Source organism: Theropithecus gelada, chromosome 9, assembly GCF_003255815.1.
Source record: "Theropithecus gelada isolate Dixy chromosome 9, Tgel_1.0, whole genome shotgun sequence".
Lineage (NCBI taxonomy): Eukaryota > Metazoa > Chordata > Mammalia > Primates > Cercopithecidae > Theropithecus > Theropithecus gelada.
The window spans coordinates 84,004,707-84,023,649 of NC_037677.1; the positions used below are offsets into that span (position 1 = coordinate 84,004,707).

An 18,943-nucleotide genomic window follows, 5' to 3' on the forward strand; every position below is an offset into this window, starting at 1 on the left:
CAGACTGGCAAACTGGATAAAGAGTCAAGACCCATCAGTCTGCTGTATTCAGGAGACCCATCTCACACGCAGAGACATACATAGGCTCAAAATAAAGGGATGGAGGAAGATTTACCAAGCAAATGGAGAACAAAAAAAAGCGGGGGTTGCAATCCTAGTCTCTGATAAAACAGACTTTAAACCATCAAAGATCAAAAGAGACAAAGAAGGCCATTACATAATGGTAAAGGGATCAATTCAACAGGAAGAGCTAACTATCCTAAATATATATGCACCCAATACAGGAGCACCCAGATTCATAAAGCAAGTCCTTAGAGACTTACAAAGAGACTTAGACTCCCATACAATAATAATGGGAGACTTCAACACTCCACTGTCAACATTAGACAGATCAACGAGACAGAAAGTTAAAAAGGATATCCAGGAATTGAACTCATCTCTGCAGCAAGCAGACCTAATAGACATCTATAGAACTCTCCACCCCAAATCAACAGAATATACATTCTTCTCAGCACCACATCGTACTTACTCCAAAATTGACCATATAATTGGAAGTAAAGCACTCCTCAGCAAATGTACAAGAACAGAAATTATAACAAACTGTCTCTCAGACCACAGTGCAATCAAACTAGAACTCAGGACTAAGAAACTCAATCAAAACCGCTCAACTACATGGAAACTGAACAACCTGCTCCTGAATGACTACTGGGTACATAACGAAATGAAGGCAGAAATAAAGATGTTCTTTGAAACCAATGAGAACAAAGATACAACATACCAGAATCTCTGGGACACATTTAAAGCAGTGTGTAGAGGGAAATTTATAGCACTAAATGCCCACAAGAGAAAGCAGGAAAGATCTAAAATTGACACTCTAACATCGCAATTAAAATAACTAGAGAAGCAAGAGCAAACACATTCGAAAGCTAGCAGAAGGCAAGAAATAACTAAGATCTGAGCAGAACTGAAGGAGATAGAGACACAAAAAACCCTCCAAAAAATCAATGAATCCAGGAGTTGGTTTTTTGAAAAGATCAACAAAATTGACAGACCACTAGCAAGACTAATAAAGAAGAAAAGAGAGAAGAATCAAATTGGCGCAATTAAAAATGATAAAGGGGATATCACCACCGACCCCACAGAAATACAAACTACCATCAGAGAATACTATAAACACCTCTATGCAAATAAACTGGAAAATCTAGAAGAAATGGATAATTTCCTGGACACTTACACTCTTCCAAGACTAAACCAGGAAGAAGTTGAATCCCTGAATAGACCAATAGCAGGCTCTGAAATTGAGGCAACAATTAATAGCCTACCAACCAAAAAAAGTCCAGGACCAGATGGATTCACAGCTGAATTCTACCAGAGGTACAAGGAGGAGTTGGTACCATTCCTTCTGAAACTATTCCAATCAATAGAAAAAGAGGGAGTCCTCCCTAACTCATTTTATGAGGCCAACATCATCCTGATACCAAAGCCTGGCAGAGACACAACAAAAAAAGAGAATTTTAGACCAATATCCCTGATGAACATCGATGCAAAAATCCTCAATAAAATACTGGCAAACCAGATTCAGCAACACATCAAAAAGCTTATCCACCATGATCAAGTGGGCTTCATCCCTGGGATGCAAGGCTGGTTCAACATTCGCAAATCAATAAACATAATCCAGCATATAAACAGAACCAAAGACAAGAACCACATGATTATTTCAATAGATGCAGAAAAGGCTTTTGACAAAATTCAACAGCCCTTCATGCTAAAAACGCTCAATAAATTCGGTATTGATGGAACGTACCTCAAAATAATAAGAGCTATTTATGACAAACCCACAGCCAATATCATACTGAATGGGCAAAAACTGGAAAAATTCCCTTTGAAAACTGGCACAAGACAGGGATGCCCTCTCTCACCACTCCTATTCAACATAGTGTTGGAAGTTCTGGCTAGGGCAATTAGGCAAGAGAAAGAAATCAGGGGTATTCAGTTAGGAAAAGAAGAAGTCAAATTGTCCCTGTTTGCAGATGACATGATTGTATATTTAGAAAACCCCATTGTCTCAGCCCAAAATCTCCTTAAGCTGATAAGCAACTTCAGCAAAGTCTCAGGATACAAAATTAATGTGCAAAAATCACAAGCATTCTTATACACCAGTAACAGACAAACAGAGAGCCAAATCATGAATGAACTTCCATTCACAATTGCTTCAAAGAGAATAAAATACCTAGGAATCCAACTTACAAGGGATGTAAAGGACCTCTTCAAGGAGAACTACAAACCACTGCTCAGTGAAATAAAAGAGGACACAAACAAATGGAAGAACATACCATGCTCCTGGATAGGAAGAATCAATATCGTGAAAATGGCCATACTGCCCAAGGTAATTTATAGATTCAATGCCATCCCCATCAAGCTACCAATGAGTTTCTTCACAGAATTGGAAAAAACTGCTTTAAAGTTCATATGGAACCAAAAAAGAGCCCGCATCTCCAAGACAATCCTAAGTCAAAAGAACAAAGCTGGAGGCATCACGCTACCTGACTTCAAACTATACTACAAGGCTACAGTAACCAAAACAGCATGGTACTGGTACCAAAACAGAGATATAGACCAATGGAACAGAACAGAGTCCTCAGAAATAATACCACACATCTACAGCCATCTGATCTTTGACAAACCTGAGAAAAACAAGAAATGGGGAAAGGATTCCCTATTTAATAAATGGTGCTGGGAAAATTGGCTAGCCATAAGTAGAAAGCTGAAACTGGATCCTTTCCTTACTCCTTATACGAAAATTAATTCAAGATGGATTAGAGACTTAAATGTTAGACCTAATACCATAAAAATCCTAGAGGAAAACCTAGGTAGTACCATTCAGGACATAGGCATGGGCAAAGACTTCATGTCTAAAACACCAAAAGCAACGGCAGCAAAAGCTAAAATTGACAAATGGGATCTCATTAAACTAAAGAGCTTCTGCACAGCAAAAGAAACTACCATCAGAGTGAACAGGCAACCTACAGAATGGGAGAAAATTTTTGCAATCTACTCATCTGACAAAGGGCTAATATCCAGAACCTACAAAGAACTCAAACAAATTTACAAGAAAAAAACAAACAACCCCATCACAAAGTGGGCACAGGATATGAACAGACATTTCTCAAAAGAAGACATTCATACAGCCAACAGACATATGAAGAAATGCTCATCATCACTGGCCATCAGAGAAATGCAAATCAAAACCACAATGAGATAGCATCTCACACCAGTTAGAATGGCGATCATTAAAAAGTCAGGAAACAACAGGTGCTGGAGAGCATGTGGAGAAATAGGAACACTTTTACACTGTTGGTGGGATTGTAAACTAGTTCAACCATTATGGAAAACAGTATGGCGATTCCTCAAGGATCTAGAACTAGATGTACCATATGACCCAGCCATCCCATTACTGGGTATATACCCAAAGGATTATAAATTATGCTGCTATAAAGACACATGCACACGTATGTTTATTGCAGCACTATTCACAATAGCAAAGACTTGGAATCAACCCAAATGTCCATCAGTGACAGATTGGATTAAGAAAATGTGGCACATATACACCATGGAATACTATGCAGCCATAAAAAAGGATGAGTTTGCGTCCTTTGTAGGGACATGGATGCAGCTGGAAACCATCATTCTTAGCAAACTATCACAAGAACAGAAAACCAAACACCGCATGTTCTCACTCATAGGTGGGAACTGAACAATGAGATCACTTGGACTCGGGAAGGGGAACATCACACACCGGGGCCTATCATGGGGAGGGGGGAGGGGGGAGGGATTGCATTGGGAGTTATACCTGATGTAAATGACGAGTTGATGGGTGCAGCAGACCAACATGGCACAAGTATACATATGTAACAAACCTGCACGTTATGCACATGTACCCTACAACTTAAAGTATAATAATAATAAATAAATTTAAAAAAAAAACAAAAAACAAATATTAATAGATCAATAGGACAAAATAGAATCAAGAAATAAACTCAGATATATATGGTAAATTGATTTTTGACAAAGATGCCAAGCTAATACATTGGGGAAAAGGGTAGTATTTTCAACAAATGGTACTGAAACAATTGGATATACATCTTATCAAAAAATGGCACCTAGACCCTTCACACTGTACACAAAAACAGATTATTTAAAGTAATATATAAAACTGTAAAATTTCTTAAAGAAAATACAGGGGCAATGACCTAAATATAAGAACTAAAACTATAAATCTCTCAGGAAAACCTAGGGGTAAATCTTCATGACCTTGGATTAGGCAAGAATTTCTTAGATGTAACACCAAAAGTGTGATCTGCTAACAGAAGTTCATAAAATGGTCTGGGCGTGGTGCCTTACGCCTGTAATCGGCCTTTGGGAGGCTGAGGCTGGGCCGGCAGAACACCTGAGGCCAGGAGATCGAGACCAGCCTAGCCAACGTGGCGAAACCCCGTCTCTACAAAATATACAAAAATTAGCCAGGCATGGTGTTGCATGCCTGTAGTCCCAGCTACTCTGGAGGCCGAGGCAGGAGAATCGCTTGAACCCTGGAGGCGGAGGTTACAGTGAGCCAAGATCGCACCACTGCACTCCAGCCTGGGTAACAGAGCAAAACTCAAAAAAAAAAAAAAAAAAAGAAAGTTGATTAAAATGAACGTCAGAATTTAAAACCTTTTACTTCAAAAGACACTATTCAGAAAATGAGAAGACCAAGCCAAATATTTGAAGAAAGTGTTTGCAAAACATACATGATTAAGGATTGAATCCAGAATATGCAGACAATTACAGCTTATACCAAAACAACCAGTTTTTAGAAGGGCAGAAGATTTGAACAGATTTCACTAAAGAAGATGTATGGATGGCAAACAAGCACATGAAGGGTTGTTCACTGTCATTAGATATTGAAGCCACAGTGAAATACCACTAATGAATCCTCTAAATTAGCTAAAATAAAAAAGAGATTGTCGGCCGGGCGCGGTGGCTCAAGCCTGTAATCCCAGCACTTTGGGAGGCCGAGACGGGCGGATCATGAGGTCAGGAGATCGAGACCATCCTGGCTAATACGGTGAAACCCCGTCTCTACTAAAAAATACAAAAAACTAGCCGGGCGAAGTGGCGGGTGCCTGTAGTCCCAGCTACTTGGGAGGCTGAGGCAGGAGAATGGTGTGAACCCGAGAGGAGGAGCTTGCAGTGAGCTGAGATCCGGCCACTGCACTCCAGCCTGGGTGACAGAGCAAGACTCCGTCTCAAAAAAAAAAAAAAAAAAAAAGAGATTGTCTTAAGTGTTGGTGAGATGTGAAGTAACTAGAAACCTCATACATTGCTGCTAGGAATATAAAATTGTATAGCCCCTTGGGAAAAGTTTTGCAGTTTCTTAAAAAGTCAAACATGTCGGGCTGGGCTGGGCTGGGCTACGCGGCTTGAGCCTGGCTCTATCCAGAGCGAGACCCTGATGGCTGCGGTGTTTCTGGTAATGCTTTATGAATACTCGCCACTTTTCTACATTGTGGTGGTCTTCACCTGCTTCGTCGTGACCACCGGTCTAGTATTGGGATGGTTTGGTTGGGATGTTCCAGTAATTCTGAGAAATTCAGAAGAGACCCAGGTCAGCACAAGAGTTTTCAAAAAGCAAATGAGACAAGTCAAGAATCCTTTTGGCTTAGAGATCACTAATCCATCTTCAGCTTCAATTACAACTGGCATAACCTTGACAACAGATTGCCTTGAAGATAGTCTCCTTACATGCTACTGGGGGTGCAGTGTTCAAAAATTATATGACGCTCTGCAGAAGCATGTTTATTGCTTCAGAATAAGCACTCCCCAAGCATTAGAAGATGCTCTGTATAGTGAATATCTCTATCAGGAACAGTATTTGTATCCTGTTATCTGATATACCCATTAGCACTGAAAATTAGACTTCTTATGGATAAAGTGTTGCTAACTTATTGATCATTTTTGGTATATTTTTGTTCTTATGGTTATAGTGGCAATTTACCTTTACATTTTCAAAAAGTATTAAAAAGGATAGCAAAGAAGAAATATATTGCCGGTTACCAAGAGATAATAAAATTGAAGACTTTGGCACAGTGCCCACATCTCGCTATCCATTGGTAGCGCTATTGACCTTAGCTGATGAGGATGACCGGGAAATTTATGATATTATTTCCGTGGTGTCAGTGATTCATATTCCTGATAGGACTTATAAACTATCCTGCAGAATATTGTATCAATATTTACTCTTGGCTCAAGGTCAATTTCATGATCTTAAGCAACTTTTCATGTCTGCAAATAATAATTTCACTCCCTCCAACTGTTCCTCTTCAGAAGAAAAAAACACAGGCAGAAGTTTGTTGGAAAAGATGAGACTCTCTAAAAGTGAAGTTGAGCCATCGGAGAACAGCCAGGACTGTGTTGTTTGCCAGAATGGGACTGTGAACTGGGTGCTCTTACCATGCAGACACACCTGCCTGTGTGATGGCTGCATGAAGTATTTTCAGCAGTGCCCAATATGCAGGCAGTTTCTTCAGGAATCTTTTGCACTTTGCAGTCAAAAAGAGCAAGATAAAGACAAACTGAAGACTCTTTGAAGACATTGTAACACTGAAAATTACACTTTCTACTAAAGATGCAGAAATTGATGATCTTGGAATTCATTATAACATGGAATCTACAGTATTGGCCATCAATGAAAATTATATTTTAACTTCATATTTGTATGGTACATGGATGATAAAAATTAATTATTCCTTTCTGCTTAGTGAGTGAATACTGAAATCCATCTGTGTTGATACATAAAAATTCATTCAACTCTTGAAAAGAATCTAAGAGTTTGGCCTTTTATTAGCTAGATTTCCTCTCACGTTAATTAGAAAAATCATTCTGAAAGGCAATCCATTGAAAATTTGAGGAAGTTAAAGCCTTAAGATCACTAAATGTTTTACCTTTGATGTAATCTGGAGAGCAATTAAGAAAAAACAATTCTGCTTAAAGTAATTGTGTGTTCCCTAGTTTATACAAAGGAGTTGGAATGAGCTTCTTTAAATCTTTTCCTGAAATACCAGTTTTTATAAATATCCATCTGTTTGGTTTCTAATCTCCCTTATAGTTACATAAATACAGGTCATAGTTTTTAAATACTCGTTCTTAAATCATAAATACAAGATATATATATTAAAAAAAGTCAAACATGTATCTATACGACTAAGCAAATTTATTCTAAGTATCTACCAAATAGAAATGAATGTATGTGTCTATACATAGACTCATGTCAATGGTTACAGCAGTGTTATTCGTGATAGCTAAAAACATGATAGCTATAAACAGCTCAAGTGCCCATCAACTGATAGATGGATAAACATGTGGTACATACATATGATGGAATACCACTCAGCAATTAAGAAAGAATGAACTACTGATAGTCAGCCAAATGGATGACTTCAGAAACATGCCAAATGAGAGGCCAGATACATAAGACTATATATTGAATGATTCTGTTTGTTTGAAATTTCTAAAAAGCACAAAACTTTGAAGAGAAAAGCAAATCGTTGGTGGCCTGGGTCTGGAGGTAGGAGCAGGGATGGGCACAGGGAACCTTTTAAATTAAAAAACAAAAATTTTTTTGAGACGGGGTGTTGCTGTGTTGCCAGGCTAGTTTCAAACTTCTGGGCTCAAGCAGTCCTCTCCCGTTGGTCTCCCAAAGTGTTAGGATTACAGGCATGAGCCGCTGCACCCAGCTGAGCACAGAGAACTTTTTAGGTGGTCCAAGTTTTCCCAAACTGGATTGTGGTGATTACGCACACAGCTGTATTAAAATTGGTAGTTATGCTTCAGTAAAACTTAATCTGAGTATTTAACAAAAGTATTTAAAAAATGGAATGAAATAATTTTTTGGTAAAAGTGGAAAAAATGTTTTTAAAGAAGACTCCATTTTTCTGAATTAGTAAATTTTTTTTTACAAGGCAACACCAAAATGCTTATGACATAATTACTGAAAATGTTTTAAAATTATTAGATCACTTCACTGAGTTGATGTGCAATATATTAGAAAATAATTGAATTTTTTAAATTAAGGATTTTACAGTGTCATAGGGTCATTATTTTTTAAAACAGTTTGAGAAATAATTCATATGCAGGCATGTCTCAATGATACTGCAAGTTCAATTCCAGACCACTGCAAAAAAGTGAATATCACAATGAAGGGGGTCACACAATTTTTTTGGTTTCCTGGTACATATAAAAGTTATGTTTATACTATAATAAGCATGCAACAGCATTTTGTCTTAAAAAACAGTACATACATACCTTAATTTAAAAATGCTGTATTACTAGGAAATGCTAATGATCATCTGAGCCTTCAGAGAGTTGTAATCTTTTTGCGGGTAAAGGGTCTTTCCTCAGGTGTTGATGGCTGCTGACTGATGAGAGTGGTGGTTGCTGAAGGCTGGGGTGGCTGTGGCAATTTATTATAAAAGAAAGTATCAATGAGGTTTGCTGCATCAGTTGACTCTTTCTTTCATGCATTCGTTAATAGCATTTTACCCACAGTAGAACATATTTCAGAATTGGGGTCAGTCCTCTCAAACCCTGTCAGTGCTTTGTCAACTTTCTCAATCCTTTGTTGTCATTTCAACAATATTCATAATATCTACACCACGGGTAGATTTCATCTCAAGAAACCACTTTGTTCATCCCTAAGAAGCAACTCCTCATGTATTCAAGTTTTATCATAATATTGCAGTAATTCAATCATGTCTTTGGGCACCATTTGTAATTTTCTTGCTATTTCCACCACATCTACAGCTACTTCCTATCATCCATGAGGGTTGGAATCAGCCTCTTCCAAACTCCTGTTAATGTTGATGTTTTGACCTCCTCCCATGAATTACAAATATTCTTAATGGCATCTAGAGTGATGAAACCTTTCTGGGAGGTTTCCAGTTTACATTCCCCAGATCCATTAAAGGAATCACTGTCTGTGACAGCTATATCCTTATGACACTTATTTCTTAAATAAATAATATTTCTCTTTTATACGAAATTTACTTCTTAAATATTTCTCAAATTTATTTCTTAATAATAAATTTCTTAAAATTTATTTCTTAAATGAAATAAAAATTACTACTTGATCTATGGGATGCAGAATAGATTTTGTGTTAGCAGACATGAGAACAACATTAATTTCCTTGTACATCTCCATCAGAGCTCTTGAATGACCAAGTGTATTGTCAATGAGCAGTAATATTTTGAAAGGACTCTTTCTTTCTGAGCAGGCAGTCGCAGTAGGCTTCAAACAGCCAGTAAACCATGCTATGTAAAAACAGATGTGCTGTCATCCAGGCTTTGTTGTTCCAATTATAGAGCACAGGAGGAGTAGAGTTAGTGTAATTCTTATGGGCCCTAGAATTTTTGGAATGACCAGTGAGCATTGGCTTCAACTTAAAGTCAGGAGCTGCATTATCCCCTAACAAGAGAATCATCGTATGCTTTGAAGCGAGACATTGATGTTCTAGATGGTGTCTTCTTCCAAAAGAAGGCTGTTTTGTCTACATTGAAAATCTGCTTAGTATAGTGACCTTCGATTATCTTAGCTAGATCTTCTGGATCACTTGCAGTTTCTACATCAGGACTTGCTGCTTCACCTTATATTTTTGTGTTATGAAGATAACTTTTTTCCTTAAACCTCATAAGTCAACCTCTGCCAGCTTCTAACTTTTCTTTTGCATCTTTGTCACCTCTTAGCTTTTACAGAATTGAGGAGAGTTAGGGCCTTGCTCTGGATTAGGCTTTGGCTAAGGGGAATGTTGCAGCTGTGTGGATCTTCTACCAGACTACTGAAACTTTCTTCCTATCAGCAATAACATTCTTCCACTGTCTTATCCATGTGTTCACTGGAGTAGCACTTTTAATTTCCTCCAAGAACGTTTGCTTTGCATTCACAACTTGGCTAACTGACCCAAGAAACCTAGCTTTTGGCCTATTTCAGCTTAGGACATGCCTTCCTCACTAAGCTTAATCATATCTAGCTTTTGAGTTAAAGTGAGAGATGTGTGAGTCTTGCTTTATTTGAACCCTTAGACACCATTGTAGGATTATTAATTGGCCTAATTTCAGTATTGTATCTCCGGGAATAGGGAAGCTAGAGGAGAGGGAGGAGGATGGAGAATGGCTGGTCGGTGGAGCGGTCAGAACATACACAACATTTATCAATTAAATTTACCATCTTGTATGGGTGGGGTTCATGGCACCCCAAAACAACTACAAAAGTAACACCAAAGATCACTGATCACAGATCACCATAACAGATATTATAATAATAGTAATAATAATAAAAAAACTTTGAAATATTGTGGTAATTACTACAATGTGATACATTACTAAAATGTGATACACAAAGTGAGCACATGCTGTTGGAAAAATTACACGGATGGCCTTACTTAACTCAGGATTGCCACAAACCTTCCATTTGTGGCAAAATGCAGAATCTACAAAGCACAATAAATCAAAGCACAACAAGATGAAGTAATGCCTGGATCATATACAGTTTACCTACTTAAAGTGCACAATTCAGTGTTTTAGTATATTCACAGAGTTGCACAACCATCACTACTGCAACTTTAGAACATTTTCATGACCTCAAAAAGAAATTCTATATGCTGTGCCTTAGAAGTCACTCTCCATTCACCCTCACTCCGCCATGCCCTGCAACCACTAATATATTTTCTGTCTGTATGGATTGGTGTATTCTGGACATTTCGTATAAATGGAATGGTACAATATGTGGTTCTTTGTGACAGGCTTTTTTGATTTAGCATCATGTTTTTAAGGTTCTTCCGTGTTGTACATGTAGCAGTAGCACGTATCATTCTTTTTCATGGCTGAATAATATTCCTTTGTATGACTATACCATGTTTTTGTTCATCTTGCTTTTTTAAAAAAATTTGCTTATCTCACCTACCAATAAATTACAGAGGGAAAAATGCAACTAATTGAGCACTCCATTTCTGTTAGCTAGTAGCTGATGGTATTTTAATAAACTGAGAAAATAATGAGGCGAATTTTCATGCATGGCTTGTGGCAATAGGTGCAGTTCTGTGGTGTAGAGGCAATATGACGTAGTAGGCAGATGCTTGGATTTGTTTTGACTCCTGGTCCAGCTTTATGGATGCTGCAGATTCCTCACTTTGGAAAAGAGGAATGAAGAATGATGCCTAGCCTTAATTTGCAAATTCGAAATGCTCCAAAATCCAAAACTTTCTGAGTGCAGACATGATGCGGCAAGTTGAAAATTCCACATCTGACCTCATGTGATGGGTTGTAGTTGAAACTTTGTTTCATGCACAAAATTCTTTAAAATATGTATAAAATAACCTTCATGCTATGTGTGAAAAGTGTATATGGAACATAAATGAATTTCATATTTAGACTTGGGTCCCATCCTCAAGATTATATATATGTAAATATTTCAAAATCTGAGAAAATTTGAAATCCAAAAGATTTATGGTCCTGAACATTTTGGGTAAGGAATACTCAACCTGTACCTCACCTGACTCATAGAATTGTGATAATCAAGTGAGATAATATTTATTAAAGCACTTAATATAATATGATATGCTGACATGGTATTAGTATTATATGTGATAGTTCTCTGGCCCAAACATGTCCTTAGTGTCTTTTCCAGATATTCACACACCCTTCCCCTCCATCACCCCCAACCCCCTTGGCAATTGTTCAAATAATGAAAACGAGTACTTTGTGAGACTTATTCTTTTCAAACTTTATGGCCTCATTTATTAAACTAACTTCATTGCAAGATGGAAAACATTTTTACTTCTTTTGAATGAGTATGCCTTTTCTTGTGGATTGAAAAGAATATTCATTCAACAAAGCAACTACTATGTTTGTATGTCAGGCAGTAATGAGTGAGGCAAAGTCATTGCACTGTGTCTTTTACAGTCTAGAGAAAATAAAAGTGTAAGATTGTGAAACAATGTGAGAAGTTGAAAGAGGGAGTTTGCCCCTTTAAGACAGGAAATCGTTTTGACTACTGCCTCTTGTAACTGAAGAAGGAATCAACAAACATTGTTCAGCAGTGAGTGATGATGAAGAAACTGGCAGATGGTTTCCTGGGACTGGGTATCTCTGTACTAAAAGACTGATGAGGGTTTTAAAAGATACTTATTTCGCTGAATTAAGATTAAATCTTAAAATAGGAAAGGAGAAGAAAGTGTAGTTTGAGACTTCTGTCAGATTTCTCTCCTAAAAACAGATTGACCAATGCTGTGAGCAGTGCTGGTGAAGAAAATCAATATATGCTCAGCAAGGAGCAAGTAAGTTGTTTTTTGTTTGTTTGTTTGTTTTTAATTAATGGACTTTTAAAAGTAATTTTAGGTTCACAGGAAAATTGAGTAGAAAGTACAGAGTTCCCACTTAACTGCTTTTCTCCAGTGTGGTAGAATAATAAGATTTTAATAGATTATTTATCTTTGTATTTTTCCTGATCTCTTCTATCAGAACATTAGCCTTTTTTTTTTTTTTTTTTTTTTTTTGTACATGACTTAAATCCTTTTGTTAAATTTGGAATTAGAGTTTATAAATGAGTATTTTGACGTTCATATTTTCTGACAAAAAGACTTTCACATAATTCCCAAGTTCCCAGGCTACTTTTTGCTTTCTCCATCCCACCCCTACCCCCTTGTTGGAATGTTAATATGTATACAGATTTTATATATATATATATATATATATATATATATATAAACATTAAATCAGAGACATTCTTCAGTGCCACTGAATTTTTTTTTGACATAATTTTAATAGCATGGTTTTACTTCATGGAAAAAATGGAAGATTGCAAATTGTTAAATTTTCAGTTAAATATAACTGGCCCTTGAAATTCAGCTCCTTGATTTTATTAGGAACTTGACTTTTATTTTCCTTTTTGCACCATCACTATAGTAATGGGATTAAAGTTAAAACCAGCAAATTCAAGCAGTTATTTCTATTTAAGCAGCTGTGATTAGAAAAGCAGATCTAATTTACTGAAGAAATGAGTTACCTCTAGATTTTTTTCCCCATATATCTGTTAATTTAATCTTTTTGGATTCGGGGAATTCAACAAGTTACTTCATGTTTTCTCGAAGTAAGATTTATTTTGGGTCTATAATTACTTGCCTCATGAGATCTTCCATTTTAAATTAATTACTATAAAAATATTTTTTACTGTTACTAAATACCTCAACTCTCAGTGTTAACCTTTTTTTCTACCTTTTTGTTGGGTTTGAAATCATTGATATTTTCAGATTTCATAGTCTATATTTTAAAGCTGTGTAGTCCCATATGTTAACGTAAGATGGCAGTATTGAGATAAATGTGTAGTGACACCAAGTGATTTTAGTTATTTAGTCAATTAGCCCATTGTAACAGGGGAAACTTGCTTCTTTAAAGTTCTTAGAAATGTATGCCAATTCTAGGTCTTTTTGCCAACTTTTTGAAGTCACAGTTCCATGGAGTTTAGCCAGGGGTATCAGGAATCTTTTCAGTGCTAGGAATCTCTTTAGTGTTGAAAGATACTGACTAAATATTTTCTTTCTTTTTTTTTTTTTTTTTTTATTTTTGGAGACAGAGTCTTGATGTATCCCCCAGACTGGAGTGCAGTGATATCATCTCGGCTCACTGCACCCTCCACCTCCCAGGTTCAAGTGATTCTCATGCCTCAGCCTCCCAAGTAACTGGGATTACAGGCACCTGCCACCATGCCCAGCTAATTTTTGTATTTTTAGTAGAGACAGGGGTTCACCATGTTGGCCAGGCTGGTCTTGAACTCCTAACCTCAGGTGATCTGCCTACCTTGGCCTCCCACAGTGCTGGGATTACAGGATTATAGGTGTGAGCCACAGTGCCTGGCCACATACTGGCTAAATATTAATAAGTAAAAGTTTATATAACTAGCCTGGCTGTTCTCTGAATTTATATTCAAATGTCCAGCTGCCTTTTGAATAGACACTTTTTGACTGTCACCAGATTGTAGGTCTACTAAGTCGTTATTCATTATATCTGCAAAATTATTTTACCTTTGTACTTTTTTAAAAACTATTCTTGTTGAATTGTATCCAGTTTTTTAAGGATTACTCTTAAATCTATTGTCGTATCTGTTCTTGCCATAGTTGGAGAGTATACCTACTCTGTGCTGACCCCAACAGTAGAACAGGGAGGCAAATCTTGTTTCAGTTATTATTTTTAAAAAAGAAACCTCAAACACACAAAACCCCACAACTTTTAAATACCTGTTAAATCAATAGAATAGGCTGTTTTGTGAAGTAGTAAGTTTCCTGTTTTAGAAGTATGTTAGTCGAATCTGGATGACTGTGTCAGAGATTCTATAGAAGAAATGCTTCTACCACATAAGAGGCTAGGAAATTATTTCATTATTCCATAACTAAAGGCTCAGTTCATTTCAATTCAGCAAGCAGTTTTTGAGCACATACAGTGTGTGGTCATAGTGCTAGGCATTGGGAATACATAAACAGGGTAAGAAGTTATACCCCCTACATCCAGGGGGCTCTCAGTCTAGTAAGGAAGATGCCTTAAGAAAGCAATTTAGTCAAAAGCAAAAGGATGCTTGGGAAAGTAAGTCATCTCTGCAGTTCATGGTAGTTGGAAATGACTTCTGTGTGGAGGTAAGATGTAAGGTGAGCCTTAATCATTGACATTGTAGTGGGATGGAATTTACATTGGTATAGGATTATTAAAATTCAAATCCTTGTTGAGCATTTCCTAACCAAAACTTGGTCATCTTTAAAATTCAGGTAATACTCATGTTTCAAGATGTTGAGAAGGTTGACTGGAGTTCTGTGTTCATGTATGTATGTGTACCACACAAATACATGTAAAGACACACTTATCTTTTACCACTATGCTTTACACAATTATTAAGTATTTTATTAATTGTTATTAATACCATCATGACAATCATTCCAGGCAAAATTTGGCTAGGAAAGAATAAGGAAGACATCAAGGAAGAAGAGTATTGAGCAAAGGCCTATATGGGAATGAAAATGTAAAATGCCAAAGTTAATTTGATGGTTTGAATTAGACAGTGTTGGAAAATAAGCTATTAAATAGGGTGTTATCTATGCCAGAGAAAAACAGTATACTTTACCTGTCATCTAGATGCTGATTTAAAATTTTTCCTGGCTGGGCATGGTGGCTCAGACCTGTAATCCCAGCACTTCGGGAGGCCAAGGCAGGAGGATCGCTTGAACCCAGGAGTTTGAGACCAGCCTGGGTAACAGGGGGAATCCCTACCTCTACAAAAGAAAAAAAAAAAAAAATTAGCCAGGCGTGGTGGCATGTGCCTGTAGTCCCAGCTACTCAGGAGGCTGAGGTGGGAGGATCACCTGAGCCTGGGAGCTCGAGGCTACAGTGAGCCATGATCGTGCCACTGTACTCCAGCTTGGGCAGCAGAGCAAGACCCTGTCTCTAAATAAATAAATAAATAAAATAAGATTGTTCCTATTTCTGCTTTAGTTATTTGTGTTAATTTTAAATAAGTTCCACGTATTCTGAGGTTTACACTTAAACATCTCTCTCCTTAATTAGAACATAGACAAGTAAAATCTATTGTTATTTTTCAGGAATATTTAGACAAGTCTACTGAAATAAATACACAGCTTTTTCCAGGTTATTTTTGAGTACCTGCTATGTTCAGGTTATTTGACTGGCAACAGAGGGTATACAAAGATGAATGCATTGAAATTGTCTCCAAACACAGTTTGGAGAACGAGTATAATAGCACTAAAACAGATAAAAACAAAATTACTGAGAGAGAATTAATTTGAACTCTTTGGGGTTTGGTAAAGGCTTTATAAGGAGTGTTTGAAGTAGGGTACCAAAGACTTTTCTTTCACTAATATCAGCATATCAGCCCTTAGTAATTGTTTTGATGTGTTTTTTAATAACCCGATTGAGGTATAATTCATGTCAACTATACATATTAAAGTGTACAGTTTGGTCAGTTTTTACATATATATACACCCATGAAACCATCACCATAGTCAAGATAAAATATCCATCACATCCAAGTTTCTTTGTGACCCTTTCTAATTCACTTTCTACCCCCATTTTCAGGTAACCACTGATAGGCTTTCTGTCACTATACATTAAGTTGTATTTTCTAGGATTTTATATAATGAATTTTATATAGTGAATATTTTTTTTGTTGGGCTTCTTTCACTCAGCATAGTGATTGTAAGATTCACCTGTGCTGTTGATGAATCTAATAGTTCATTCCTTTTCAAGACCAAGTAGTATTCTGTTATACAGATCCACCACCATTTGTTCACCTTTTGATGGACATTTGGTTATTCACAGTTGTAAGGCTATTGCAAATAATGCTTCTGAATATATGTGATCTTCGTATGTTATGTTTTGATTTTTTGGGAACCTGTCTAATTAGATGGAATGACTGAGTCTTATGTAGGTGTATTTTTCACTTTTTTTTTTTTTTCCTTGAGACTCTCACTCTGTTGGCCATGCTGGAGTGCAGTGGCACGATCTTGGCTCACTGCAACCTCTGTCTCGTGGGCTCAAGCAGTTCTCCTGGCTCAGCCTCCCAAGAAGCTGGGATTACAGGCATGTGCCACCACGCCCAGCTAATTTTTGTACTTTTAGTAGAGACTGGGTTTCATCATGTTGGCCAGACTGGTCTCGAACTCCTGACTTCAGATAATCCTCCCGCCTTGGCCTCCCAAAGTGCTGGGATTACAGGCATGAGCCACCATGCCCGAACGTAGTTTTCACTTTTAAAGAAACTGCCAAGCTTTTCCCACCAATATATGAGAGTTTCAGTTGTTCCACATCCTGCCAACACTTGATATGGCAGGCCTTTTTAATTTTAACCATTCTAATGGGTGTGTAGTAGTACTTTGTTGTGGTTTTAGTTTGCATTTTCATAATGATCAGTGATACTGAGCATCTTTTCATGTGCTTGTTTACATCTATATATCTACTTCAGTGAAGTCTTTAAATATTTTGTCTGCTTTTTAATTGGGTTATCTTTATTGCTGTTCTGTGTGTGTATGTGTGTGCACGTGCATGTGTGTTGTCTAGGTACAGTCCTTTGTCAGATTTATGCCTAGAAATATGTTATCTTAGTCTATAGTTTGCCTTTTTAAAAAAAATAATAATATATATTAATGGACTGATTTTGCCCCATTATTGAGGCATTTCACCCTGAGTATTTATATGTACCCTGTGTATTTTGAGGTTTTCCTACTCTGGCTTGTGTGAAAACTATTCTTTTTTGTGTGTTAGCTTTGGGAATTGCTTTTTTCTTTTTTCAGACGGGGTCTGTTACCCAGGCCAGAGGACAGTGGTGTGATCATAGCTCACTACAGCCCCAACCTCCCAGGCTCAGGCAGTCCTCCCACCTCAGCCTCCCAAGTAGCTGCGACCACATGCATATACCACCATGCCTGGCTAATCCTTAAAAAATGTTTAATACATGGAACTTATTTATTTTTATTTATTTTTCTTGCTGTGTTGCCCAGGTTGGTCTCCTGGTGGGCTCAAGCAATCCTTCCTTTCTGCTTCCTGAGTCACTGGGATTATAGATAGGAGTAATCTGTAATTAACTCTGCTAATTTTTACCTATTCCTTTTCAATGTTTTTTCTCTGGGATTTGGATAGTTTTCCCATATGCATGTGCTGTTCAGTGCCAGCTGAAAACTTGAGGGAGCCTGTGCTGGTCTGCAGCACTCTCTTCTCAGGTACTCTTCCTGTGAATTCAGCTAGTGTGGCCTCCCTAAATTCTCACTCCCATCTCAGCTGCTCAGGGTGACTTCCGAGCTGTTTGGGTGTCCCCTCCCTGTGCCATAGTCTGGAAACTTGGCAGTAAGCAGGGGCAGTTGTTGGAGTCACCTCCTTTGCTTTCTTTTTCTCATACTATGACTATTGTTGAGTGTCTGAAACTTTGTGTGTTTTGTTCAGCTTTCTGGTAGTTTAAGGTAGGACAGTAAATCTGGTCCCTGCTACTCTGTCTTGACCGGAAGTGGAAACTGTTTCAGTGTATTTTTGCTTCAGGAATAAAAATGTCATACTTGAGTCATTTTCGTTCCTGATTTATGTTAAGCTGTTGGATTGATGCTTCTCCAAATACTCCCTGGAACTGATGTTTCAATTAGATGTGGAAGACTTAACAAAAATTTTTTTTCTGGTAATTTTCTTCCCAAAGCATCTGGCAGTTCATGTTGCTTATTTGTATACTTACATAAATATGGGAATTACTTGAGTTGTGTAAAGCTGTATTTGATATTCCTGAATCATGTTTAAAAACATACTTTGCATAACATCAATTAAGTGTGAAATGTGAATTAAGAGCTTAGAAGGATCTAGCTGAGTACATTTGGGGGGAAAACATGCAATTATTAGTTCTTTTAATGGTTGAGCTTTTTGAATGACTTGAAGTAGTTGCTTTGTATCCTTTATCTAGTTTGAACACACACATAGTTATCAACCCTCATTAAAAGACAGGATTTTAGACTTAAACTTTGTTTTTGGTTGAAGACATAGTAAAATCTCCTCACCAATTTCTGTAAGTAAAAGGAGGGGTGTAATTTGGAGAACTGCAGTAATCCACTTAATCATTTCGCACTATTATTCCTAAAATAAGAAGGGTTGACCAGATCTCAAACCTAAAACATTATGATTCTGTATATTTCTATCCAGACATTTATATAGATTACTCATTTGCTTTCTTATATTTGTATTAATAGTTTACATTTTCAGGCAAAATATGTATCTTTTCAAGTGGTTTTGTCACTTTTTGGAAAATGCAACATTCCAAGTTTAATGCATTTTTATCAGGGAGAGAGCAGAGTTAAATGTATAATTCCTGTTCTTTGGG

The 18,943-nt window shown here is 37.2% G+C and overlaps 2 protein-coding genes across 4 annotated transcripts in view; both read left to right on the top strand.

Annotated features, from left to right (window-relative positions):
• MINPP1 (multiple inositol-polyphosphate phosphatase 1) overlaps positions 1-18,943 on the top strand; it is a 52,450-nt gene that overhangs the window by 18,739 nt on the left and 14,768 nt on the right. The gene's annotated exons all lie outside the window — the stretch shown is intronic.
• Positions 5,442-6,862, top strand: LOC112632021 (cell growth regulator with RING finger domain protein 1-like). Its single transcript, XM_025397636.1, has 2 exons — positions 5,442-5,916; positions 6,056-6,862. Exons 1-2 carry the CDS (start codon positions 5,495-5,497, stop codon positions 6,627-6,629), a joined length of 996 nt encoding a protein of 331 aa, XP_025253421.1. The 5' UTR covers positions 5,442-5,494; the 3' UTR covers positions 6,630-6,862.

Bases quoted from the DNA above. Each gene is read 5' to 3' on its own strand.
- LOC112632021 (XM_025397636.1), top strand. From the start codon at position 5,495: ATGGCTGCGGTGTTTCTGGTAATGCTTTATGAATACTCGCCACTTTTC. The intron at 5,917-6,055 runs GTATCCTGTTAT...ATTTTCAAAAAG, and splicing joins CTCTATCAGGAACAGTATTT to TATTAAAAAGGATAGCAAAG.